General features: G+C 39.5%; 1 protein-coding gene across 3 annotated transcripts; it reads right to left on the bottom strand.

Annotated features, from left to right (window-relative positions):
* Positions 1-292: 292 nt before the first annotated feature.
* Positions 293-23,120, bottom strand: pls3 (plastin 3 (T isoform)). Of its 3 annotated transcripts, none has more exons than XM_043256997.1 (16): positions 22,966-23,120; positions 13,817-13,922; positions 12,148-12,311; positions 9,948-10,077; positions 9,587-9,719; positions 9,413-9,494; positions 9,133-9,298; positions 7,750-7,892; positions 5,534-5,629; positions 3,687-3,882; positions 2,663-2,741; positions 2,426-2,543; positions 2,204-2,337; positions 1,658-1,781; positions 1,443-1,567; positions 293-1,344 (listed from the first exon to the last, which is right to left on the bottom strand). In XM_043256997.1, the coding sequence occupies exons 2-16, from the start codon at positions 13,875-13,877 to the stop codon at positions 1,212-1,214; spliced, it is 1,884 nt and encodes a 627-aa protein (XP_043112932.1). In that variant the 5' UTR covers positions 13,878-13,922; positions 22,966-23,120; the 3' UTR covers positions 293-1,211. The 3 variants fall into 3 exon arrangements, with proteins under 3 accessions (XP_043112932.1, XP_043112931.1, XP_043112933.1); XM_043256996.1 differs by lacking the exon at positions 22,966-23,120 and adding an exon at positions 15,920-16,077; XM_043256998.1 differs by lacking the exon at positions 22,966-23,120 and adding an exon at positions 14,753-14,900.
* Positions 23,121-27,907: the final 4,787 nt, after the last annotated feature.

Raw genomic sequence — 27,907 nt, 5'->3', positions numbered from 1 at the left:
AAGTAAAATGGTTACTATTAAGTATTTCCTAGATAATTGCTCTGTATTATGGACACCTTAAAAAAAAAAGTGTTACGAGAGCTTTCTGACCCTGAATAGACTGAAACATAGCATGGAAATCTATAAAAACAGTCCACACGGCAAAAAAAATAGGCATACTGTGTATAGTTAGCTTTTATAAACATAATTTTCACTAATCAGTTCATTTGATTAATGAACACCAGAATACTAACGGTCACTAAACACTAAAACACCGGTCCTAAAGAAAAAAGAAGACATGCTGAAGCTGTAATACTCTGCACAGTTGCATTTTCTGCTTTATTTGTATGATGTTTTTCGGTTACAGACATTTGGATGGAGCTGCTTCGGTCCACAGATAACACGCCGCCGTACAACCAGCCACTTCCAGTTTCATTCCCGGCAACACGGTCACTTATCATCAACCAATGCTAACAGGTTTGACATCGACCACATGTGATGACCTTCCTCCGCGTTTATTTTGTCATCTTCGTATTGAACAAACAGCACGGACTGGTTAATGCTTAAAGCTTTTAAAAGGCATTTTCTGAGGAGTGTATTGTTTTAAATAAAAATATAGATCATGCATAGTTCGTTCTGTTTGAATGTCTCTTGCACGTAAAAAGAGTATACATATACATAAGACAGACAGCACGCTGAGATTTAACTACGGAATGTGTTAAAGTGTCTCACTGAAACGTTTCTGGAGAATCTTTGTAAGGTAAGGAGAATAAGCGGTCCAATTCAACGACGCAAACACAATCATTAATCTGCATAGAGGCAATACTGCATCTAGTAAGGCCAGTCGTGACTCGAAACGTCCAAAAGCTGTCAAACTACACCTATCACTCGTACATACATCCGTTATCAAATATGTAAAAAGAGCATTCGCAAAGCTGAGTCTGACATGGTTTGGATCCAGCGGATATACTATAGTCATCTTGCATTCAATTTGGTATCAATTTGTCCCTTTCGCAGATGGAATCGTAATAGTTTTGGTCTAAAAGAACCTTTGCATAAACTTCAAGCCCATTGTAGTCCTGCCAAACTTAAACATGATTCTTTAACATCTGTTGGCATTTTTTTTTTTTTAATTGTGGTTGTAATAAATTTACTGAACCAGAAGCCTTTCAACCAGCAAAATGGCTTTTGGGTAGGACATCGGCGTCTGATTGTCCGCAGGGTCCCGTTTTTTACGCCCTCTTCATCCCTCGGCCCATTAGACACGCGAACACTGTCATCACCATCTTAGGTTTGACCTCCACTAGATCGTCCGGCAGGGCAAACACTCGAGCGCCGATCTTCCTGGCCATGGATACAGCATACCTGTGAAAGACGGACAGAAAAGACATTATATTGTATTCCTAAGCCACAACGTAGCATGCATTTACCGCTTCGTACATCGTTATATAACGAAGTCTTACTTTGCATTGTCCAGTTTGTCTTCTTCGCTAATGTCTCCTCTCTTCACAAGGTCGTGGTTGACGCAGCCGGGCTGGATGGCATCAATCAGGTCCAGCACGGCCAGACTGGAGCTGATCTCTTTGTCCTACGGTCCAGAACACTACACTTACTTCTGGAGTTCAACCAACGCATGAACACAGGGTCGCTTTAGCGGAAAAAACGAAAGTCTGTGTACCTTGAAACTATGTATTTTGGTTGATTTTCCCGCTTGTGCCAAAGTCTTATTGACCCAGTTGACGATGATGTCATCGTTGGCCTTCTGCCCGTCGCCCAGACCTTCTAGTACATTCAGAGTGTATCTGGAGAAACAGAGTCAGTTTAAGATATTGTGTAACGTACTGACGCTTGTCATAGCACTTGTATACTGATTTTAATTGCTTCATTTCATTTTCAAGTCGCTTTGGATAAAAGCATCTGCTAAATGAATAAAAGTAAATGCAAATGCAGATTAGGTACCACAAACGTCCAACAAAAGGCTTTATTTATTTGAATCCATTTATGATGCAAAGCAAAATGATGCTAAATAACTGAGTTCTTTCACACATTAAAAGCTGTACAAAACATGCATCAATTTTTCTAACATTATAAATGTCTATACTGTTAAAAGCATTCTTGCTAACATTATAAATGTCTATACTTTAGATACCGCTCTGGCTTTAGGCTTCACTATACTGTACACGCTTTACTAGATCTATATCTGTGCTAACAGTCTGAGTCGTACCTCCGCATGATCTGCCAGACCAGGGCGAGAGTGAGTGTAGGGTTCCCATCATTCAAGTCTTGCCCCCCGATGCCCACCAGCGAGAAATGGGCTTTGGTCTTCCCCAGTTCCACAGCGTAGTTACAGTTCTCCAGCTGGACACACAGAAACACACACGCGTGTAGAGACGGAGCACATGCGTGTCTCCACAGACAAGGGGTATAACGTCTCTAGGATAAATACCTTTTTCATGTTGGCCCCTAGTTTAGGATATGGAGGTTTGTTGACTTTGTTGCTCCAGTCAACAACAACCTTGATCTTCTCATAAAGTTGCAGGATGACCAGAGCATCTTGAAGATCACTGGAGAGGTAGGAAAAGACTGGAATCTCACAAGGCTATACTTGACATGCATTGGGTTTCACTATCAACTTAATCATGAAGCAGATTCACGCATGGAGGTAAGAAAGTTTGTGATTTACGCGTATAAGTGGTTGACATGAGGATTGACGCCCAGAGAATTCATCCAGTTTCTGAAAGTCCTCTCCTCTCTGGTCTCTCCTGCGGAAAACAAGCCAAGCGGCAGTTAATCACTGAGAACATTTCAGCCGTAGCACATTAGTTAACATCGGTTAATGCATGAACTAACAATGAACAATACATTATGCCTCATATATTTCATCTTTCTGAAAAGCATTTATCTGCTATAATAGTTATTCTTTTTTAGCTTGTGTTAGCTCAGATGCATTAAATAATAACAATATGATTTTTACAACGCATTAGTTAGCTAACTAGATATCAAATGCTTTAGAAGTGTTTATCATTGTTGGTTTGCGTTAATATACGGTTAGCAATATTTCTCGACTATCTTAAGTGACTGCTTTAAATTGACTGCATATTAGACACCAAAATAGACATACATAAACCTACACAGTATGCAATTTATTTCACATGATGCTGGTCTGTAAGAAAAGCACTTTTAGACTCTAAACAAATGTATTATCGAAAGAACATGTTTTTTTGGGTATTTCGAAGTCAAGAAGCGGACATTGCGAAAATGGCCAATTTCAGGGAAATACAGGCGATGTCAAGGAAAATAAAAAAATTATGTGAACTTAAACTAGGCGTACATGAAACGCACCCTACATTATAGAATGACCCGACCGCCATCTATAAAATGAGGTTCAGGTCTGACCGCTCGCTTTTGTGTTTTGTACCACAAGAGGGAGCAATCTTCACCAGAAGGGCGTAAACTGCTCAGGCCTCAGGAAATGAGGCAACCAGGCCCTCCCTTCGATCTCTGTCTGACGACGCACTTCACCAGTTTCCATAAAAAAAAAATCCTGAATGTCCCTTCTGTGATACCATCCGGTGTATTTTTAGAAGTAAGTGTTTGGAAGAAATGCCACCCATTTTCATGAGTCATTACGTGGCACATGTACTTAGAAAAAGCTAAAAAGGCAAAATGAGACAGGAAAGAATAACAATCATGAGCAAAACACCCACCCTCCAGAAGTCCCCAGTTGATGTCTTGATTCTCGGGTTTGGTCAGCGCCGGGTACTTGTTGAAGAGATTGGCCACAAAGGCCAAGTTGAGTTTAGGGTTGCCAGACACGACGTCAGTAGACGTGACAAACTGTCTGCAGCCCAGCCTGTCTGCCTGCTGCAGCATACACTCGGCTCTCTTCAGGTCGTCTTTCTCCTGCAGAACACACACCAGGACAGGCTGAGATCGCTGCCAAACAGAACTCACTGCATTCAGCTGCTGACAAATTAACTAAACTCTCCCTCTCTGCTTCAATGGGACACATTTGCTTAAGCCACAGATGCAAAACAATCTCCTTTTCTATCCCATGGGTCATTGAGAAAATAAGACACAGCACTACGAGAAAGTGCGCAGACGATAAAAGTACAGATTTATTTGGTATCCACGCAACCTTCAGAATCAGTTGCATGTGGAATAATAATGCAGAAATGATGGGGGCTTCGTCCCAAAACCTAGTGAGCTGCCTACCTAGGCTGCATTTTAAGGTCGCCAGATTAAGCAAGGAAAAGAAAATAATAAATAATGAGCTGTGATGCCTTGAACTCCAAAATACTTTTTACTGCATTGTTTATTGCTTTTAAATACTTCAAAAGAATGAGCTGTTTTTATAAAAATCTATTTATCAAAGATTCCCCGAAAACAAAGAATCGCTACGTATCCAAAAAAATGAAGCAGCACGACTCTATTCAACACTTATAATAATCGGTACAGCAGAATGATTTCTGAAGGATCACGTGACACTAACGAATGGAGTAATGATACAAAAAATTCACAGGAATGCATTTTAAAATATATTTAATTGATTTTTTGAATCAAATAAATGCAGTTTTAATAAAACTCACCAACACCAAACAGTTGAATGCTTAACACTGTATACCGTGAAGCTTCCGTGCAATGTTTTAATGTACCGCGTAAGTAGAGAACAAAACCGTTTCACTAGTTTGAAACAATGCAATGCATGGAGGTTTTAAGCATTGAAAGGAAACATTATTTGCGGTGTGACTGCTCACACCAACACGACTCGACGGCAGCAGAAAGCTGAAACACTGGTTATTGTTGGTGATGAAATGACCCTGAGAGCGTCCCAGCTCTGCAGCAGCTGCCGGCCGAACCACAGCCACCTCATTCAGCACACAGTCAATAACAGCTGCTCTGGCCAGCGTGTGGGGTTAAATACACTCACATGAGTCACCCAGCACTCAAACATCAGACCTCTGTCCGTTTACACGCTGCTGGGTAATGGGCAACATTGTTATTGTCCCGAACGAGGCGGTGAATGACTTGAATTAGGCCTAACGGGGGTGGAATGTGGCATCTGCAGTGTTGTGACTGCCACGGGCCACAGGCTGGAACGCAATGTGCAATAAACAGTGGCTGATTTCTACTGGAAGTCACTATGGTCGAAAAACATCCTGCTCAGGATTTGTATTAAGAGAATCAATCCCGGGTTTGCGTACACTTTCACCCTCTAGTGCCAACCTCAGAGAAACACTTTGTGTTTGAACTGCTGACGCTTGACCGATGCTCTCCAAAACATCAGGGAGCTCCGCGTCAGAAGCCTTCAGTAAGTCCCAGGGTGCCTCATCACACATCTGAGATGAACTGCCTCCATCCTGACTTACAATGAGCCAAGCTTTGATATTCTGATACCTTCCCTCCTCTACTGAGAGCAGATCGCTGCTGTGAATGCATTATAAGACCTTGGATACGGTGAAGCTAAACTTGTTTCCGGTCTCACATTTTTTGGGCTGGTTTATGACGCATAGTGAATGTATTGTGTTTTGGAAGTGCATCATGCTGTACTCACGCTGAAGCCGGACATGTCAATGTCGATGCGATTTTCACCCTCCTTCTGACCTTTAGGCGAGATCTGGTTGAGCAGGTGAAAATAAGCTCTCGAATCCTGCAAGAAGAGGAAAAAACGATTTCATTGAACAAGTTGTGCAACGCTGCCTTCGAGTCCTGTCTGCAGCACCGTTACTAGAAGTGAGGATCTATCATGCCACAGCATTCAACAGAAAACAATGCTTTAAGAATCACTTCATATCGCATATTTAGTTTGTATGCAGTTTTTATGTTGTTGTTGAAAAATAATGATAAGGCTTGCCAAAAATGCTATGAGGCAATAGGCTTTTGCAACTAGAGCACTATAATGGTACAAAGCACCCATTTCATTTTGACAAAAATCTCAAAGGACTTGAAGGCAGTCGTGAATTATATTTAGATGAGACACAATCCAAAGATATTTAAGAAAATATAAGAAACACAATCATGCATGGATTCCTAAGAACATGAATGTGGTAGATTTGAATGAATGAACCAAAAAAGAAAAAGCACACTGTAACCGATCTACAGTACATTTGTAAAAGTACCTTTACACAGTTTGAAAAATCTGTTAACTGCAGCGTAGAGAGAGACAGAGACAGATATTAGTTAAATCATTCACTGAGTGAGAAACAATTAGTCAAGAGAGCGATCACGTAACAGCTCAGGTCACATATCTTTTATTAGGCACTGGATGACCCCTCGCATGTTTTACAAAATTCATGACATGCCAGAGCATTTGAAAGTCAAAGTAACTGCCCTTTCACTCTGGTGAACTGCCTTTATGAAACACAAAATGGAGTTAGCTGTTATGTAAATTCAAATTTGGATAAATTTGGCAACATGACATTCATCTAAGGCTGAGAATTATTTCACCTTTAAAGGAAATATAAATTAAAGCATCTAACCATTAGTTCTTTAAGAGGTTTTAAAAAGGGAAAAGGTCCACTTAAACCTTTTCATTTTACAGTTACACATCTTATGTCATCAAAAAATATATTTTGCCGGTACATGCCATTTAACATCCTGTAGCAGTACAATATATATTATTTAAAGTCTCTCTTAAGCTTTCAAAAAGCTAGAACTACATGCACACGAAAAAAAATCCCTTACACAATTCTAGGGCGTTACTATTCTGATGGTGTTGTGTTCTGAAGTCAAAATAGTCCACACACTCCCACGTCCCTATAATATAACTCTGAATTTGAATAGAAAAATAATGGCATGACTCTCCTCAATAAGCTATGCCTGTCTGCTCTGCACATTTTGTAGTCTGAAAGCTTATCAGGCAATGACTTTGCAGGCTGATTTCAGAAGTGTAGCCTAATACGGCAATACTAATTTCTTAGTATGGCAGCAATTAGTATTGGGGTAGAACTGCAAGTTAGAGAAAAACCTACATTTACACAAACGACCAACACCGACTTTCCAATGCCATTTTTATATTTAACTCAACTGTCATAGAATCGAACACATGATCGTGGGATTTCAAAGGCAGCGAAGTATACATCCTTGTTGCCTTCAAAAATCAATTAGATAAAGGAGACAGGAAGTGAAACTAACATTAGATTAGTATGTGCCTCGATACCTTTTTATCTTGGAAGGCATCTTTAAAGGCAGCATTTTTCAGCTTGTCTTATCTGACACACCTGATTCAGATCATCAGCTCATTAAGGAACAACGAGGCTCCATTAGATCAACTGGTCCCAAGGATCAGAATCAAGAACCATTACGGTTTAATACAAACTCTAACTGATTGCCTTAAGTCTGAGACACACGGGATGGTTTTCTTCTGTACCAGATGATAGATTGGCATCGTGAAACAATTGTGGCCAACCAGAAATCGCCACAATAATTTCATGTTCCAATTTAGTTCCATGTTTCAAACGAAACATTATGACCATTATCATCCATCCATTACATGATAACAATACATCTTTACAGACTAACATTTTACTTCAGTAAGCGGGAAATAAATCTTCTATCAATTATCTTGAAAAGAAAATAAAAGCCTTCATATGAGAGTGGTACTATGCATTTAAAACTTTTCACATCTTGCAACTAAATGAATATAAAAGATATGTGACTACCACCATAATTCCCATGCTTTAATATCCCTTTAGTAGAAAAACATAGTAGAAACAGAGATCTGATACTTTGAGCAATCAGAGGGCAGTAAACAAACACATTAAGACTGACCTTAATATCATGGCTGAAGTTGTTGATCTTGCTCCAGCCAGCATTTTCCAGGTGGAAGTTGGCCCAGCGAAGCAACAGTTCCTCTGGAGACAGTTTCATCAGATCCTCTAGTGTCTCTCCATCCCTCAACAGTGCCGCCAGAGCTGAAACAAGACCATGTGCATTAGTTTACCAGAATGTTGCGAATCGGATGATTTAAAGGTTTATTAACTATTGCCAAACAGTTACATACAGGATTTAGGCACACACTGACAATTTCTCAATTCCTTATGCGCTTCAGAAAGCCAGTACGGTTCATTTCAAAAACTGACCAGACTCTTTCCACAACCTCACAGTGCGCTACAACTCATTTGCTATGTTAAACATCTCTGTTAGAGGTTTCTCTACTGTTTACTGTAATGCCCATACTTTTACCGCCACATTCAAGTAGGCAAAGGTAAACCCACGTCTACACTAGCAGAAAATGACAGACCAGCTTCAGTTTTCTTGTGTTCTTGTAGTTCATATGAAAAACCTTTTTCAACCAGATCTTTAACATATCAAACAAACCATCGGAGTACCTCAAGGTTCTGTGTTGGGTACCTTTCCTTTTTATCATTTACACAATGTTACTGGAATCTACTACCCAGTCACGTGGAGTTTTCTGCTGTTGCTGCACTAAGGACATATTGATCTACTGGGTAATTGCATGGATTCCAGCTTGTCTTCCAAACTTTGGCCTGGATGAAGAAACACCCTTCAGCTATTTACTAATCACCATTTAGCAAAGTCCATTCATAACAACACAATGTCAGACTAGATTACTACTTTATTCTCCCTGCTCATGCACACAAAGTACAGCTAAATGTTTATGGGTTTTTAACCCAATGAGAACATAGAGGATGGCACATCGTTTCACTTTTACTGATGGTTGTTGCCTGCAGTGATGCATAATGCTTGTATACAGAACCATCACTGGATCTATAAATGTCAAGCCAAGGCAATTATGTTATTTGTTTAGAATCTTACATCCCAGTCCTGCTTTGTGATTAATCCTTTCTGTCAGATGAAAATCTATTTTATGTAATAGTATAAATGTTTATTGATCATTTTAGCATGATTCTCATTCATTATAAAAAAGGTTCTTGTAAGGCTAGACAAGGCTCTCTACAGTCTCGGGGATAGGTCTAAACTCCCTTAAGTTTAATTTGGGGGAAAACAAACCGTTCAGTCCAGTAATGAGGTCAGAAATAAGAGTTCAAGTCTGCCACAGTCAGTTGGGTTAACATTTTACTTTTTTAAAAGAGATGGTTTATCTGTTTGTCAGGATTCCTGCATGTTGCCATCAGCAGTGACAATTTTTGGAATAGATGTGCAACCGTGTTGTGCAACAGAGACACATACCTTCATTTCTGCTCAGCTCAATGTCGGCAAACAGACCAATTTTGATAATCTGCCACAGCAGGCCCAAAACCAGATGTGGTTTGCCTTCTCGGAGATCCAGAGCCCCGATGTTGACCACATGACAGCCAATAGCAGAGGCCGAGTTAAGAGCCAGGTTAAGATTCTCCTGCAAGGCAGAAGCAATGATGTCTCAAATCTCTCTCCAACACATATGTGCTTTTAATACTTTGGGGGGAAAAGGATAATAACATGGAGGTGTTCCAATAAGTCAGAACCAAACCTGTATTGTGAATGGTGTTAGCTTTTTCTTGTTTATGGTCCTCTCATCAATAGTATCAGGTACTGACAGGTTGATCATTTTACTAAAAGAAAGTGAAAGGCATATGCATTTATATATTTTCAAACAATATAAAATAACAAATCCACAAACAAGATGTTAAGGAGTGTGTCTTACCACAGCACAACACCGTCACCTACAGCCTTGAAGAGATCATCTTTATTGGGATTCATGGGCAACACATGTTTACAGTCAGGGTCTTTTTCCAGCGCTGTGTTGATCCAGTTAACGAAAGCAAACCTCTCCTCCTCTGGACAAGGTTACAATCAAAGTTAAATTTGGACCAGGATTTTGGACCATATCATCATCATCCTTTTAAGATACGAATATGGAAATCCAGACAAAGACTATATTATTACCATCTGAAACCATTACTTTGTCTTGTACACTCCAAGCCAGTGGGAAATGCGGTGCAAAGTAATTATATCAGAAGGAAGCAGTGGTTTGTTTGATCCAATGAAAGCAGAGGCATCTTTACCTGAGAAGGAGTGCTGTGTGCCTGCACTGGAGAGCTCAGATGTGCCGCCGATGGCCAAGATACCCTCTTTCCTGTTGATGGCCTTCCGGAAGCTCTTTGCGATGTCACTGCTCTTCAGCTCTTGAAAGATCTGTGCAGACACAAGGGTCCATTAATCCAGAAAACCATTAGTGCTTAAAATCAGGCTGAAATGCTTAGACACATGATACAGTAATTGTACACCCATAGATGCAACTATTAGCTAACTATTAACTTCTGAAACTACTGTGCTTAATAAAACAAGAAAAATAATGAAAAATGGTCTCCTTGAAATTTGTAATAACGCACACTTCAGACATTCTACTAATTAGCTAGGTAGGGTTAGACTTAGAATAAGTGAAAATGCATTTGCAAAGCTATATAATGGTTAGTAGAATGTCTGTTGAAGAATCATCAAAATAAATTGAAACAATAAAATACAATTTATTATGCAAATTATATCACTTAACACCATGCTATGTTGTGAATATAGTCACTGCACAATCCCTTTTATCATGGGACTTAACCGTATTACTTAAATACAGCCAACTAATCCACACATATGTATAATACGTAATACTAATTTAAAAAATACATAAACACACATGTGGTCAAGCACACAAAAGGTCTTTGAAACTAAACAGATGCACATATTTCCTGACATGTGGCATGTGTGGGTAATTAAAGCATGACTGTCAGTGCCAAGTGTAACATCTAGTGAACAGAGGCCTCTAGCAGCTGCTCATAACCTCCTCACAGCAGTGCAAACAAACACGGGCTCGTTCAGTGGGATGACAGGAAACACCAACAGTCTCGGGTCTCTCCTTTAAATGTACATTACCGGTTGAAGTTTTGGAATAATTGTTTTAAAGAAAGTCTCTTATGCTCACAAAGATCATTTTCTTAAAATGAAAAATTGCAGTAAAGCCATATAATGCTACAAAACTATTTATATTTTAAATAAATGATGTCCGTTCACAAAACAATCTTGAAAAAAAATTTAATGTATCAAGGTTTCCAGTAAATCATTAGGCAGCAAAATTGCTTTCAACATTATTAATAAGAATAAATGGTTGCTGTTCCTACTAGAGTAGAATTAGATTCTACAATATATTTACATAAAACCCTGTTTTAAATTGTAATGTTTCACATAATTATTGTTTTTACTCTTCACATTAATGTAGCCTTGAGGAGTATAAGAAATTATGATAATACTTTAGTTTACGAACCAATTCTTATATGAACCAATTATCTATTAGCATGCATATTATTAAGATATTGGCTGTTTTTAGTACTTCTATAGCACATATTCTGCATGACCACATTCTATATTTCTAATGCTACCCAAAACAAAAACTTACCAACTACCTTACTGACTGTTAATAAGCAGCAAATTAGGAGTGTATTGAGGCAGAACTGATGGTTTGTTAATAACGAGAATTGACTAATCGTAGTTCCACATGTTTGGTCGGTAGCATTCGTTTTCGGGGATTTCTGACCTATTGTATCATCTAGATATATTGTAGAGCAACTCTATTCAACTAACTCAGTTTGAATCATTGTGTCTGTAACACATGGGACGACTTCTTTAATACTGATTATCTTTATTCCCTAGATCTTTAGTAACACTAATTACTAAAAATGATGCAATGACGCCGTCTGGATTCAGCACTGAAACACTAATCTCAATGTACAATGTATTGCCTACTTACGCTGAAAGATACTGCTGATTATACAAATCAGGGATTTAAAGCTGTAATCGTGCTTTCTGAAGAATTTGTTGGATTTTTAAATTCTAAACAACCTCACATTACATTAAATTCTTACTTGTATACTAATTCTGACTAATCACTGAGAAACCTTTTCACTTTAATCATTCAACTGTGAACAGCACAATACCTGAATAGTATGTGATTATGTAAATTTTTCCCCCATACGACAATAACATTTGATTTGCAAATTTTAAATCTATAGAAAGAACAAAGCGTCTGTTTTATTATTAAGTGTTAAGCATTACAAGGAAATTTGGGGGGATAAAATTCATTAATGTGTGTATCTTTAGCATAGTTTGGATGTTTATGTAGATATTACTCCAATGTGTAGGAGGTACATGTATAATTGTTATTAAGGGATGTAAGGATGTTTCACATTCATGAGTAAAAGACGGGCTGGAGACACTTACAGACACGAACTCATCAAAGCTGATCCTGTTGTCCTTGTCTTTGTCACCCTCTTCCATCAGTTTCTGGATGATCTCTCGGACTTTGTACCCCGGCAGGGGCAGATTGGCTTCTTTGAACAGGTCATGGAGTTCATGGTCACAGATAAAGCCATTACCGTTCAAATCTAAGGAGACAAATTAAAAATTAGTTTACCGTCAACATTTTTCCGACAGACATTTCGGTTACAACTGGGTTTACGCTGCATTTCAACATCTTAAAAATAACAATTTGAGGAAATGCAATTTAAGTAGTCTGATGAGTTAAAAATGGTCAGTAACAAACTCTTAAAAACCTGCATGTTAATTATTAACCACTACGTTTCCACCAAATAAATTCCAAATTTGCTGCTAACTAATTAATCGTTAGTAAAGTAGTTGTTAAGTTTAGATGTTGGGTAGGGTTAGGGATGCAGAATTAGGTTGCGTAGAATAAAGCATTAATATGTGCTTAATAATCACAGCCTTAGATTGTGGCCAGAACGAGGTATGTTGGTATTTGCCAAATATGTGGAAGCAGTAGTACAGAATGCCTGTTTTGCTAAAAGCTGGCTGTAGAAGACAGGCAACTGGGATTGAAACAAAGCTGTAGTGTTTAGGTCCTACATACAAACACTATCTGCAATTCTAAAACCGATTAAAAAACACATTTTTAAAAAATCATCAGGAACTGTGAGTAGGTGGAGTTTTTCTAGTATGTGCATTATAACACCACGACATTGGCAACAGTTTAGGCTTCAATTTTCTGCCCAGTCTGTTGGAGAAATCAGATAAATGGGAAAATGTAGTCTGAAGCACATTCTTGCCAAGGACCATGAGAAACATCCAAATTCCTCAAACTTTAAAACCCAGAAGTTTAAGATCCCAAACTGCAATACACACTTTAATGCATTGCTTTCTGTAAATGTACTAACATACTATTTTAATTCTCTACTGATACAGTGCAGCACTCAGACTCAGGTAGAGGCTGATGTAGATGCTCCATGCATTTAAAAACACTTAAAAAAATAAATAAAAATCACTTCTGAAGTACACTAAGAGCCCATATGTCTATGAGCATCAACCAGCATAGAAACAACGTCATGTAACATTTTAAAGAGACTTTTCTCAGCTGACACTCACACTAGAAGCACAGCAAATAATATGAATGAATAAAACAAGTACTTTTTAACAGATAAAGTCTCATATAATGGCAGCAAACTGTTGTTGGTTTGAAGATAAGAGTGCAAGAGTCCACGAGGTCCGTTTAAGCGCCAAGCAACAGGTGATGCCAAAAAGTTCATGAGTTCAAATTAAAAACCCAGATGTCTCTCTGATCAACAGCAATGCAATCTGTTACGGAACAAGCTGCAAACGAAAACAACATTACAAAATAATCTCATCACAAAAAACAACAGGCTAGAGCTTCCCAATTGATTTCATTTTAAACCAGAATCCAAATACTATTTAAAGAGCTTGTTCATCTTAAATTTTTGGCTTTGCACAGTGATATAGCAGTATTCATCCATGCAAAGAAAACAAAGGCGAAACAGTAGAAATCACAAGATACACGAAGAAAAAAGACACCTTCATGGGTAGCACGCCAAGAAGTGATTAGAATAGACAAAACAGGTCAGACAGGAAGAACACTCACCGACTTTCTCGAAGGCCTCCCGCAACTCCTCCAGCTCATCTTTGGATATCTTTCCTGCCATCTCCTAACCACCTGAAGCTCTCTCAGTCGAAATAAGTGTGTCCTTCTGGAGAGAGAAGGACAAAAACTTTACCGTCTGAACCGGTAGTAAATGAACACTGGCGAATGTCTTCTGAGAGAGAAACCTGGAAGTGGGATTGTACAGTAAGATGATAAGACATGCAAATGACATGCAAACGTCTATCAAGCATGCAACAGAGTAGACTATATTTGGGCAAAATGTATGTTCGAGAGGGCGTGTTAAGGCAGGTCCTTTCCAATGCAACCTCATCAAAATGCAAGTAACTCAGTGACGTGATTCTTTGCCATGACAAAGATTGAAACACTACTACAGCTATTTAGAGCCCGCTTCATTGTGTTTAGTCAACTACAGAAACGACTGGAAACTGGCCAGTAAAAGCCTAGCAAATCCAGTTATTACACAGTGAAAATTGCAGAAGAGAAGCTGAAATAAATCAATTAAAATCATGTGTACAAATCCGAACACCAGATGCCACCCAACCTGTCATATAATTCACATGCTTTTTGTTTAAATGTTAATTAATTGCTGCCAAAAAACCTTTCAGTAGCCTTTAATAATCTAAAGAATAACCATAGTTGTTGATAAGCAATTTTTTATTTTTAAGAGTAGAGCATAAACCTTATCGGCCAAACACGCAGAAAACAATAATACACTGAACACACCATAGACTAAAACCAAGGTAAATATTTGTCCAGAGTATCACAATAATTAATAGAGTCCATTTAAATGCAGTATGATGGCACCGGCCCAACATGTCAGTGAGCTGCAATGAACACATTACGGTGACAAACCATTTGAATCAAGGCCACAACAAAAGCTAAATTGTTGAACGGCGTCCAAACTCTGCAACTGACCTGAGAACCGATGCAGCGTCCCAACCTCAATCACGATCAAACCGTCCCGAGATCTGCTCTCACATGCAGCAATCACAGCTCTGCAGCACTATAAGCTGCCCAAGACGCATATTCCTGCTCTTTAAGTCATGGTGAATCAGGACACACCCGCAACGCATGTCAACATCTTCATTTCCATAGCTGCCACTCCGGCATATTTTTTCCCCGACACTTTGTTATGTTATTAACGGTGCAATCCGTCCCACCACACCCTGGTGGGACGGCATGAAGTTATGGACTTCTAAAAATGTTCAAAAATGAGGCAATGCCAATGTTACATAATGGTTAAACTGTTTAGTGTGTAAATAACCCTCAGAGAAAGCACCAGACTAAGGTTACTGACTGGTTTTGTCTCAAGGTCTATATTTGATGTCATCCTTGAGCTATTCGGAAAGCCAACACGGAAACTTTGCTGGATTTTTTTAGGAAAAAAGACAAAAACAAACGGGCCAATTCTCCTCCCTTGTGGCATCCCTTTGCCTGAGACAGCACTCTGCGCTACATACCTTCAATGAATCATCGGTTCGCATTGATTCTTCCACGATTCATGCTTTAATACGTTTATTCGCAATTCAAGTATAGATGCAGTCTAATTTGACTAAGGTTTGTTTACTTCCCAAACGAGTGAAGAGTAGTGTGACCTCATGGGACTGAGTCATGCACAAATCTAAGCAACCAGAGAATCCTGTCTAGTCACTAGTTTTCAGCGTCTCTGAGGACTGCCAACACTGCACGACCGATTGAACAAAGTCAAAACCATTATGCCGTGTTAAGTTACATATCAAAAGAAACCCGCCACTGAACTGCTTTATCTGGGTTTCAGAAACCTGACCATGTGCTCTAACACCCAAGATGGAATTACCAGTCCGACGAGATGCAAAAAACACTCAAAACAACCGCCCTTTTACCCCAAACCTGCTTCCTTCACTCCAAACTGCAAACAGATGCAACAAATCTGAACTCGAACAACAGAGAGCGTTTACAGATGCTGTACCGTTAGCAAAGCAGCTGGGAAAAGAGACCGACACGGGGAGAACGACTCTCCCCGGCGTACAGCTTTAATGAGAGAACGGGGGATGTAGAAGGAGACTGGAAGAAGCAAAAAACAGAGAAAGAGAAGAGACAAACCGTCCCGACGTGAGCTGAGAATGGAGCTGTAGGCAGCAGCGGTCGCAGCAGTAGAGGCAGTACTCGCTCCACACCCTTCAAGGCTAATCTGAAACACCAGCATTCCTGCCTGCCTCACAAAGACCTACGGCAGCAAGTCATAACACTTCCTGACAGGCTATGGGAGTAGCGGTCGGCGTGTCCGCCGGAGAGGGAGGAGGGATAGGCAGGCACAGACGGAGAAGCAGAGGGGAAGGGGAAAGCGTGCATGCTTTTCTTTTTTCTTTACTACCAACATTTCCATCCCAGATGTACCGAGAAGCGCAATAAAGTCGCGCGAGAGAAAAGGGGTGGGGAGCTCAATGCATCTCTTAAATCCGCATACCGTCACTCGACTTAAAACATCCTGTTGCTTTAAAAAGTCGCTGCCAGAGAGGAAAAATAACACAGTGGACAGACATATGCTGAATCACTTGAAACTCCACTGAATCACTTGGAAACACATGCTGAACATGTGATATATTTGCATGTTCAAGCACAAAGTTAGTTTCTTTATATAGTTCAAAATGCATAGCGTCAGAGCAAAAAATGCCAACGTCGGGCTCAAAAATAAATCAAACATTCTCGGTTTATCAGTGGTAAACTAATTTCAAGGACGTCTGAGCTGGTATACGTAACAAAGACTCATTCATTTACTAAGGAAACGGGCCACATGAGAAATAACAGAACGTTCACAGAGACATGCCTTATATGAGGGCACGATGACCTCAAAACACATGCTTACTGCTTCAATGCAGCATTAAATTAATCAAATTGGTGTCTGCATCATAACCTCATTCCTCGGCCTAAAGCACAAAACGTTGGCAAACCTCAAACTGGTCACAAATGGTTTAGGACTTGGCACAGCTTCACATATTTTGGCCGCCTAGATACAACTCCTTTTTAGCCCGTTTCATGTCATTGTAAATCTTTCGTAAAAAGAAAACAATGGCACAGCTCAACACAGCACAAACAAACTCTTTACCATATGACTGATCGCATTTACATACAAATGTGTATTCAGCAGAAACTTGGCCACACCTTAATAAACAACAGTCTGAACTTTGTTGTGTTTCACATGCAATGAGGTTAGCCAATCTCATTTACATATAACGATCTATGCAGCATACTCATCATACGACATTTTTGCAAAAACCTGCCTATACATACGGTTGCATTGGTCTCCAGCTGAAATGAGCACAAGCGGCAGTAAAACACCAACAACTTTGATTCTGAAACTTATTTTAGCACTTTTACTGTAGCGCATGGCGCATTCGTTTCACATAAACAGCTCCGCAAATACGGCTTTTTTGAAGTAAACTTGCTCAGTAACTGATCTGGTAAACCAAGCTCTGTGGTCCATAAAACACAAGTCCCAATAAAAGAGCTCAAAGACTTTTAGAAGCAAGTTAAAATGGCATCATTGCTTCTGCTCGTGTTTTTAATCTCACTTTTGCTTTAGGGTCAGGTTTAGCGTTAAGTGGCAAGTAAGTAGGATTAACCTTTTAGCACCTCTCACCGGACCATACAACATAATCATTTAGTTTTAGTTTAAGTTTGGTTCCACATAAATTGCACAATTAAGCAAAAGCGTTTTGCTGCAAGAATGTTTGACTAATATCGTTTAAAAATGAAAGGCATAGGAGCTCTGAGCAAATTGCACACATTTCTAGACAGAAGTGAAAGGTTCCTTCCATTATGTCTAAATGTTTTACCAGTCCACTGAGGAATTCAATGAGATTTTGACATTCCTGAAGATCAGGTTACAGCACAACACATCACCTGTTAAGCAAGTCAGATCTTGAACATCAGGAACGTTCGGTTTTAAGAAGCACAATTGTAGTGGAAAAATACGCTTCGGTGTCATCAGCTGAGATCAGAGTTTGGCTGGCTCTTCAGACGTTAAAGAGATCTCACCTCTGTTGTTCAGATATTCAGCTGAAACCCAGCATCTTGCTGCCTCAAGAAAAAAACCATGGAGAGTGAAGGAGCAGAACAAAGCCTTCTTCAGTGCAAACAGAGAAGACAGGTGTTCACTTACAGGTCCTTTTGTAAACTCAACCTGAACTGCGGGACATTTACTGAGGCGAGAGAGATATGATTTTATATTCTGTATGTAAACTAAGGAATAACAGCCTGGTCAGCTGAACAGAAACAAGGTTCACCTGTCAACAACATGTCCAGGTCGTATTGTAACCCAAAAGATAGAAAGGAAAAATTGATTAAAAGCTCATTTATTAAGCGTAAAATAATAATATTTAGCTTAATAGTAATCATATTAGTAGTAATACGTATAAATTCAACCCTTTTTTTTCTTGGGGTGAAATATGATCTGGACTTTTTCCATGAAGCAGCATTATAAGCAACTTAAACCTAAACAGGACATTTTCTCAGATAAATTCATTAGAAGAGGAGGAACTTGAATGGCACAGTAAACCTGACACTACAAGCAAACGTGTTCACTACTAACGGCTCTGTAACACAATCTTTCAACCAGAACATTGATAAACTTGAACCCTTTGCAGTACATCTAGAGAGATCTGGGGTTCAATAAAATGAGGAAGGAATAGCTGTAAATAGTTGATACGACCCCTTCCCACCATTCAGTCAGAAAAAAGGAAGGAAGATAAGGTCCAACCATTGAGAAGAGCAACAATATTCACAACATTCAGATTCACGAATGTGGCCATCTTAGGTGAACGCAGGTTTACGTAGTCAGACCAGAAGTGTTTAGTCTGCAGCCTCCTCAGGTTTATCATAGATCATAAAGCAGGAATAAACCAATGAAGTGCTACAAAACGGCATGAAAAAGACCAACTACCGGCCTGAAAATGTTGTCCTCCTCATACCATCCCAAAGATGATTGGCAGAACGTTCAAGCTGCTCTTTTCCATACAATGAGGTCACATCTGTCAAGCTCAAAACATGACCAAAAGCACCATTCACCTTTGACTTCTGTCTGTGAGAATCTGCTACATGTGTCAATGAATCAGTCAGGATTTGTTTTCATGAGAGCTCGTTCTAGCTTCCTGACAGAATAAACAGGCAGATCTGTGAGAGTCTTTATTTCACACGGAGTCATTAGCTTCTACAGGCAGCTGCACAAACATCATCCTGATACGGAGGGCTGTGCAGATAACGAACGGCACACTCAGGATATTAAAGTTTAGCCTAAATCAAGTTCTCCTTCCACGCTGAACTTTCAGAATGTGCAACTTTCTTCAAACTATTTGTTTTTAATCCATTTGTTATTAAAGTACTGACAACACCATAATAATACAGCTGCTGTGTTTAGAATAAAAGCATACGTTTTACTGTATATTATGCAGCACCTCATAGTTTATATTAGCAAAGGCCTACATTTTTTTATCTAACGTGTCACACTGTACAATCCCAATCCCTGGGTTACTGTTACTATTTGCACATTTGTATCATCAACAGTGATGATTACCACATCATTAAAAATTGGTAGGATACTTATTTTGGACATGGAGCTGCACTTGGATCTTGATATCTAAGGATCAGCTGGAAGCGAGCTAATTTGGTTTTCGACTCCTGAAAATGGTTATCATTGATACCCATCCTCTTTGAGATCCCAATATCTCTGGGATGGAACGATGCCTTCAAATGTAAGACTCTGAAAGAAAATTTTATTGCCATGGAATCTAAAACTATACTGCGATACCTTTAGTACTTTTTTAGTTATAGGCACGTAAACCTTGGAAAAAGAATATTTATGACACTCAGACAAGGTCATTTTAATGCAACTCTCTATACATTTCTAGATTCAACACTATTTGTTCTTCAGACATTCCGCTATAAAAGAAAATGGGTATCGTGTTTTTACAAACTGACCCACTTTTTGACCATTGAAAATGTGTACAGTTAAAAATTCCAATATCTCTGAAACCGAATCATATAAGACCTTAAAAATAAAGATGACAAAAGGAAAGTTTGTTAAGACCCAATATCTGAAAGGGCTTTAAGATATATGTAATACTTTTTGAGTGACAGGCATGCAAACTTCAGAGAAAGAAACTATTTTCACTTTTTGTATGGTACATAACATTGCAACATCTTGCTTAAGGATTATTTAGTGAATATTGTTTTAATATTTGGACCATCATCCCAATACATGTTTATCTTTCTTCAGAAAAACTAACAGCAGAATTAAAAAATGGAGTTGGGAAAATTTGGCCGATTTGAAATGAAACGACCCACTATTTTTCTAGCGGCCACCCAAAACACCATACAGTCATGATGGTCATTTTTGCATGGCAACAACAATTCTTGTTGATTAAACAACATACTTCATTCCATTTTTCCAAGTGCAATAAAGTTCTCATGCGCTGCAAGAATGACAGGACATTATTATAGTTTCCAAAGAATTCCTTTAACCCTACAACACAACACGGAGCGATGCATCATTTAAAAATACACTTTAATTAATACACTTGTCGTTTTAACAGTGCACAGAGTCCCATTTGTGCAGTGCTGTTGCATGTCAAGACTAAACGTTTGGTGGCTTTTATGAGGGAAAATGTGGCAGAACTGGGGTGGAACCATCTGGATTTCCCAAAAGTCAAAACACTCAGCCCAGCAGATGATGACAGACGACAGTTAAATCGTGTTTTCGTAATAATTCAAGACTATTAGTTAGAGCAGTAGAAGAGACAGCGAGACACAACAGGCCTGTGGAATAGTTTTTAGGAAATCAAAATGGAAGCCAAACTACATATAAAAGCCTCCACATCTGTGGCGGGCTCAATACAGCTGCAATTACTTCCTGTACGTATCCCGAGAGTCAGCCTCACATAGACGACACAATCACTCAAACGAAGCGTAATCTAGTCAAATGCTTGGAGGTCATGAGCTAAACCTCCCACAGACATTGTTGAGGTATTTTGTCCTGACATCATTTTAACCTCAGCACTGACAATGGCATCCAAACCACATGATCCTCCACAAAGAAAGGCCAGGAACTGCTCAAACCGATAACATGCTCTTGTAAACAGGCCGCAAGTGACACTAAAAGCTGAAGAATATGACCACAGCACAACCAGTATTTCAAGGACAGAGTCGGACAACGCTGGCTCGCTTGTGAGCAGGAATGCAGACGCGCTCACCTTCCTGAACCTATCAAAGATTTGGAGAAGCAATGGCCTTTTGAAAGTCAAAACCACGCATTCCTATCTAGCCCAGAAATGCAGGCGGGGAATTAAATCGCTTTAAGGAATCACGTCTACATAACACATGCGAGTTTACTTCAGCGCAGACTGGAGGTGCGCTCAGTGACTTAATATTTATAAAATATGTACTAGGGCTGCACGATAACTATTGTGCGACATTTAACAGGCATCTCGTCAGCAAAGCCGGTTTTGTAATGAGCAGGAAATGCCATCTTGTGTGTGTGATTTCACATAGCCATATATTTGACATCGCACACGATATCGTGTTCAGTTTCGTGGGCGATTCGTAGCTTGTCAGTGATCTACGGCTCTGTGTATTAACTAGCACTCCATTTGAAAACAGGGGAGGAAGGTTTAACGCCAATCAAAGGTTTTATCGGTTTTACAGATAGGATGCGCATTGATACATCGTGCGATATATTTCTCAGCCCTACTATATTTCTTAGTAAATAAGACTGTTGCACATTCCTTATTCGTCAGTTTTGTTGAATTTTTGCAGAACATGTGCATAGCCATCTTGTTTAAAATTTTATGCAAATCATAAAAAATTTATTTCCATCTCATAAATACAGACTTCCCAGACTTGAGTGCACCATAATATACAGGAATGCATGAATATGTTCTGCACATATAAGAAACAAACAACATCTGTCAAGTATATGCCAAGCATGGGTTATTCTATCCCATAGTGTTCAATACGGCTTTAAAACTACAACTTGAACATCTATTGATTATAACACGCACACATAAAATGGATAGCCATTGCCTATAAAAATATATATCCCAAACAAATTAAGTTTGTACTGTTGGGCTACTTTTGAAACATTTAAAATGAAAATGCAATTACATTGATAAATAAATATGTTAGCTGATAAATAAGATAAAGATAAATAACCTATGTTAGCTGTTACATATCAACAAGGTCACGGTTAGATGCATTTAATTAACAATCTAGCTTGTACTGTCGTTTAACCTTTGACCCAACTGTGTGTTACTTTCGTCCCTACTGATGGGGTCAAAACTAACAATGTACAACTGTTTAAAGTGAAATTATACTGAAGTCGTTCACCAAATGCCCAAAATGTCCAAAATACCAACGGTTACTGACAACAGCAAACATTTACCTCTGTACAAAACATTATCGAACAAAGTTTTTCTGGAAAACGTTACTTTCGCCCCTACTAAGGATCAAAGATCAACGCCCACCAAATGATGCCAAATACATTTTTCTTAATAACTGCAGTTGTTGATTAAAATAAGTCTTTAAGTAAATATTAAGACAACTGATATTAAAGGTTAACTAGCAGGCTCTAGTCAATACAGGTTTCCATGCATTATACACACTGCACACTGCATGCTATTTCCAACATAAACAAGGACACACACTTTCTTAAGATTGCTAACAATGCTCTAATAAAATAAAATATTGATAAAAGGCGTGACACGATAGTTAATATCGAATAAATCAGTAAATAACACGTCACTCTCCTCCATTCATCAAACCACTCGTATATTGAAATGTAAAATCAATCTATACTTGACTGCAAATAAACATACATGTCACACGGCCAACGTCTCTCTCTTAAAAAGAACAAAAAATCTGAATCAGTGATGAGTATTAAGAAAGAAAGAAAAAACGTTTTATGTGAGGATATCTAAAGGCGCGCGTGAGCTGAACCTCTCGATCCAGTGATGGAATGAAACACGGCCAGCTTCTGCTCGTGGGTACAAACGAGACACTAATCAGAAGCAAACGCCTCAATGTTAGTAGAAAGAGAACCAACGCGATCTGAAAACCCAAAACCTCGCCTGAATAGTTGAGCGAGTTCAGTAACTTACTGCGTGTGCCCGTGTTCGTTGCCCTGATGGCGTTTCTCCCTCACACTGAGCTCCCTCGCCGTCCCTGGCCGCGTCTCAACACACAGCCTGCTCACTACCTAGTCAGCATCCGGGATACACACTTCGCCGCACTGGAAACCTATACGACCGGCCTTTATTGTTACGGCAGTAAATAGAGGAGGGTAAACATAAGCAAGCAATATTACCTAAAAAAAAGAGAGAGAGAGAAAAAGCTAGGTTGCACGTGAAAGGTATTTACTATATAATTATCATACAATCAATACATCGCAATACTGAGAACCTCCCATAACCAAAACCATTATGAGAAGGTTAACCGAAACTGAAATCTAACCATTTACGTGAATTAAAAGTATAGGACTTTAAAAACAAGATCCAAAACAATGAAACAAAAATGACGTCTATGTATGATATCTAAAAGTGATATCTAAATAGGGGAAACTAGAACAGTATATTAATGGAAATAAAATACAATAACAATGCCGAGATGTCCAGTCACTACCCTTAAAACAGTTTGACTACTATGATATGGAGACGCAATCAAATGATATTACTACGGTAGGCTACTTTAATACATGAATTACTGTATTCATTGTGTTTGCATGACACTCAGAAGTGCTACGTATAAAATGCATTTATTTCTAACTTGTGATGTAGTGAATGGATGATAGTGTCTCTTACAGACCAAGCCGCTGCCTTTATGCAGTGTTATGAGTCACAGTCGTCTGTTTTTCAGGTCACAGTGGTTTTCTGGATCATAATTACAGACTCGTATTCCAGAATAGGAGGAAATACCAAGGTGAGGAGCAAAAGTTATTATTAACAGCATAGCTGTAGCAGCGCCTGTGTTTCCTGGAACGTCCTCCCAGGTGCTGACGGGTTCTTGTTCGGTGTCACGGGTTAATTAAACTCTCAACGTCTGATCAACAAATCGAGCTCGCGTCAGAAAGCACATTCCATCTCATCACACAAGCCGAAGCACGTCAAAGACCAGGCGTTTATTCCCGCCGCACTCCAGGTCTATTGTGTAAAGCAGTCTATTTTAGAGACATACATTTCATCATATATTTTGCGTCTTTCGTCGCTGTCCAGGGCGCTTTCTCGTGGAAGTGCATGAATGGCACCATAAAACTGTCGCCCTGAAAAGCACGAAGCCGAGCCGGGTGAGAAAACACGGAGCATGTGAAGGATATAATAACAAAATCTTTTGTTTTGACTCATACCCAGACAATGCAGTCGCTGGAGAGTGATGTAATATCGAGGCCTGGCTGGAGAGGTGTTCAGACCATGAGTGTTCAAACCTCTATGTGAGAATAAGTGAGGGCTTTTTGCTTCTGCTGGGTTCTGTGGAGGTTGCTCACCGAATGAAAAACAAATAATGCATCTCTTTGACGAAGGAAAGACATAAGTTATATACCACCGTTTAACACTACGACAAATCGGCAGCGAAATCACCCGCGGTGTAGACTTTGATCATAGCGGCGTGTGTTTTCATGTAATGAGTGACGAAGAACAGCAGATGCACCAGACGTACCAGAGGAAGAACAGACTGTGAGTGAACGCTAAATAAAGGTGTACATATAGTCTAATATCACATATAAACATATGTATATGTCAAATATTTATTTGAACTTATGCCTCCTTTTTTATTTATTTGCACATAAAATAAAAAAGAAATAGCAAAAAAGACATTTTCCTAGCAATAAACAGTAGAATGCATATATATATATATATATATATATATATATATATATATATATATATATATATAGAGAGAGAGAGAGAGAGAGAGAGAGAGAGAGAGAGAGAGAGAGAGAGAGATTGGCTGCAGAAATGGCTATTAATGGTTGTATTATTGATGAATTTTGTCAAAATTATTATTCATATTAAAAAAAAGTTAATTGTTTTTACAGAACATGACATGTCTGACTTAAAGGGAGGGTTCACCCAAAAATTTAAATCCTGTCATAAACTCACCCCTTATGTCGTTCCATAAGACCTTTGATAATCTTCAGAACACTAACGAAGGTATTGATCACATTTTTACAGAGAATTATGAAATCACGAGTTTTCTCTCCCTCTATAGACAGCAATTTAACTGAAATGCTGTCAGGTCTGGAAGCACGGTATCGACAATGAAAACAAAACTAAAGACTTGATTAAACGTATTAAATATCAAAAATGTTTGCATCTGACGCGTCAAGAACTTCGCAAGAAACCAGGACTGTTAGATTACAAGAACCTGCAACCACAATCTACAAGGGACAGTAAGTTTACACGCAATCCTCCCATTTTTACGAATTTACTAGACAAAGCAGCATCATTTAAATATGCTGTATATCCAATGCCTTCTTTCTCCAGGAGAGAATTCTCAGCATGCTTAGATCTTTGTTTATTCGGTGCCTTTTTTGTGGTTTACAAATACAGAAATTAGACTAATTCTAAAATGCAAAGCGTTTGCTTTGTTTGGGGTCAAACACATCCCGAGCATTTACAGCAGTTCTGGGGCAAAGGTGAAGAGCTGACGTGACGTGAAGTTGAGAACATCAATGACAGAGGCGGAATGACATCAGGTGATATCTGTAGTGTGTCAGCAATTATTATGGTGTTCTGCAGAATAAAGCCTCTCAAAGCAGTTTTCTTGACTTGTGAAATACATGACTGACTTACTTTAAATATATAATTTCAGCAAATGTAATAATATCTCATCAGTCTCCTTGAGGTTGAGGCTCAACACACAATGAGTACATTTGTCCATTGGCACACACACACACGCATTAAAAGCAGAATAGTACCAGTTCCATTACGTTCAATACCAGTACTGAAGATAATAATGGCAGTATCGTTAAAAACCCCCACCATAAATAACATTCATGAAACTACCCCATAGTAGATCTACACAGGGGAACCGGGGAAGGCTCAGGGTTAAAAACTAAAAAATCTAATTAGTGTAGCTAAAGACTCCTCACACGAGAGCTGTATTCCTTCTTTAAGGATAGGGTGACTTGATGGACATCTTTCTACAAAGCCGTCATGCCTGATCAGGGTGCAGTTCATCATTCAGTCAAATCTCATTTGCTTTGTCTCTCAAGATGCTAAACGACACGGAGCCGATCTAACAAGAACTGGATCAAAAGGGGCCGGTTCGCTTTCGTGGTTTTCGCCGAGACTCGTAAACCGTGGTAAGCCGTCGCGTCTTGCGACCCGCCCAGTTAGGCCGTGGATCATCAAAAAAAGAAACGTCTCTGCCAGCCGCAAAACTAAAAGCGGCACGGTTTTACAACAATACGCTCAGAGGGACGGCCATAGGACGACTCGAAACAGAGCCAGGGAGGCGAGGGTGTGACGCTGCGTTTCTTTCAGCCCGAGCAGGACCTGTTTTTATCTTTAAATCGTGTGTCTTTTATACCCGGTGTCCCGTGAGCCTCCTCCCTCACTCGACAGGTGTCCCGAAGGGGGAGTGTTCACAGCAAGACTTGATTTACAGGATATCAGACGCCTTTAATTACGAGTCTCAGTATGTCATCCGTGCGGTTTGCGTGGGCTATATCCGGCGCACAGCGCAATTCTCCAGTTTTGTACACAAACCTGCTAAACAATATTTTCCTTCCTCACAAAAGCTCTGGCACGGCCCGCCGCCTTCCGACGTTTCATCCGCGGCTGAGGGAAAGGCTGGAAGAGATTAGGTCATACAGGAAGAGTTCCCAGAAAATGCTACCTTAAAAAGAGTTCTTGCTGCACATCTCAACAATGCAGGCAAGAATTTTAACACCGCCCCGAACCCCGAGGGCTTGTTTCACACAACAGGAGAGATCTGTACAGCCTCGGTCTTTAGGACATGCACACCTGAGACTTTCTATACAGACTATTCCTGTAGTCTATGTCCCCAAGTAACAATATCCAAACTGACTTAAAATAAAACCAATTCGCTAAAGAAGCAATACATGAGTTTTGTTTTTCATTGCTATTGTCTTTAATATTACAACCCTGATGCCTGCTGCAGGTTTTAAAAAAGTTAGCAGAGGGGCAACAAAGAGCTGAAAAAGCAAGACATTTTAAAGAGATATTGAGTAGCAACTAATTCATTAACATCAGGTCTGTAACGTGATTAGCTTTAAAACGGGTGTCTTAAAGAAGCTCTCTCAGAGGAGTAAAGATGGGCAGAGGCTCTCCAATGCGTGACAAGCGCATAAAAAGATGCTTTAAAAACCATGTTCCTCAACATCAGATTGCAAAGGCTTTGCAAATCGCATCATCTACAGTCAAAACACCATCAAAAGAAACCGGAGAACTCTGTGCGTAAGGGACGAGGCCGGAGACCTTTGCTGGACGCCCGTGGTCTTCGGGCGACACTGCATCACTCATCGGCACGATTCTGGATTCCAGGAATATTTCCAGAAACCACTGTTGCGCCATCTGCAAGCTAAAGCTCTATCACGCAAAAAGGAAGCCATGTGTGAAGATGGTTCATATGTGGTGATGTGTCCCGAGGGCCAAGGCCATTTAAAATGGACCTTTTAAAATGGAAAAGTGTTCTATGGGCAGACGAGTCCAAATGTGACGTTCTTGTTGGAAATCCCAGACGCCAGGTGCTCCGTAAAGAGGAGGGAGATCTTCCAGTCAACATCTCTGAAGGTATGGGAGCAGCTTGCGTGTTTTGGAAAGCACTATGAATGCTGAAAGGTATATAAAGGTTTTAGTTCTACATATGCTCCCCTCCAGATGACGTCTGTTTCAGGGAAGGCCTTGCGTATTTCAGCAAGACAATGTGAAAACCACATCCTGCAGATATTACAACAGCATGGCTTCGTAGTAGAAGAGTCCGGCGCTGACCTGACCTGCAGATCTTTCACCTATAGAGAACATCTAGCGCATCATTAAATGAAAAATATGTCAAACATGACCACAAAAATGGGACCAAACT

The sequence above is a fragment of the Puntigrus tetrazona genome, chromosome 14 (genome assembly GCF_018831695.1).
Source record: "Puntigrus tetrazona isolate hp1 chromosome 14, ASM1883169v1, whole genome shotgun sequence".
NCBI classification, from domain to species: domain Eukaryota; kingdom Metazoa; phylum Chordata; class Actinopteri; order Cypriniformes; family Cyprinidae; genus Puntigrus; species Puntigrus tetrazona.
The sequence above is the reverse complement of the archived record's forward strand: the minus strand, read 5'-3'. Positions and strand labels throughout refer to the sequence as shown.

Coding starts and splice junctions, on each gene's coding strand:
- pls3 (XM_043256997.1), bottom strand. CDS start 13,877: ATGGCAGGAAAGATATCCAAAGATGAGCTGGAGGAGTTGCGGGAGGCC. Junction 12,312..13,816: donor GGAGGCCTTCGAGAAAGTCG/GTGAGTGTTCTT, acceptor TTGTCTCCTTAG/ATTTGAACGGTAATGGCTTT. Junction 5,630..7,749: donor ACTTCAGCCATGATATTAAG/GTCAGTCTTAAT, acceptor CTCTTCTTGCAG/GATTCGAGAGCTTATTTTCA.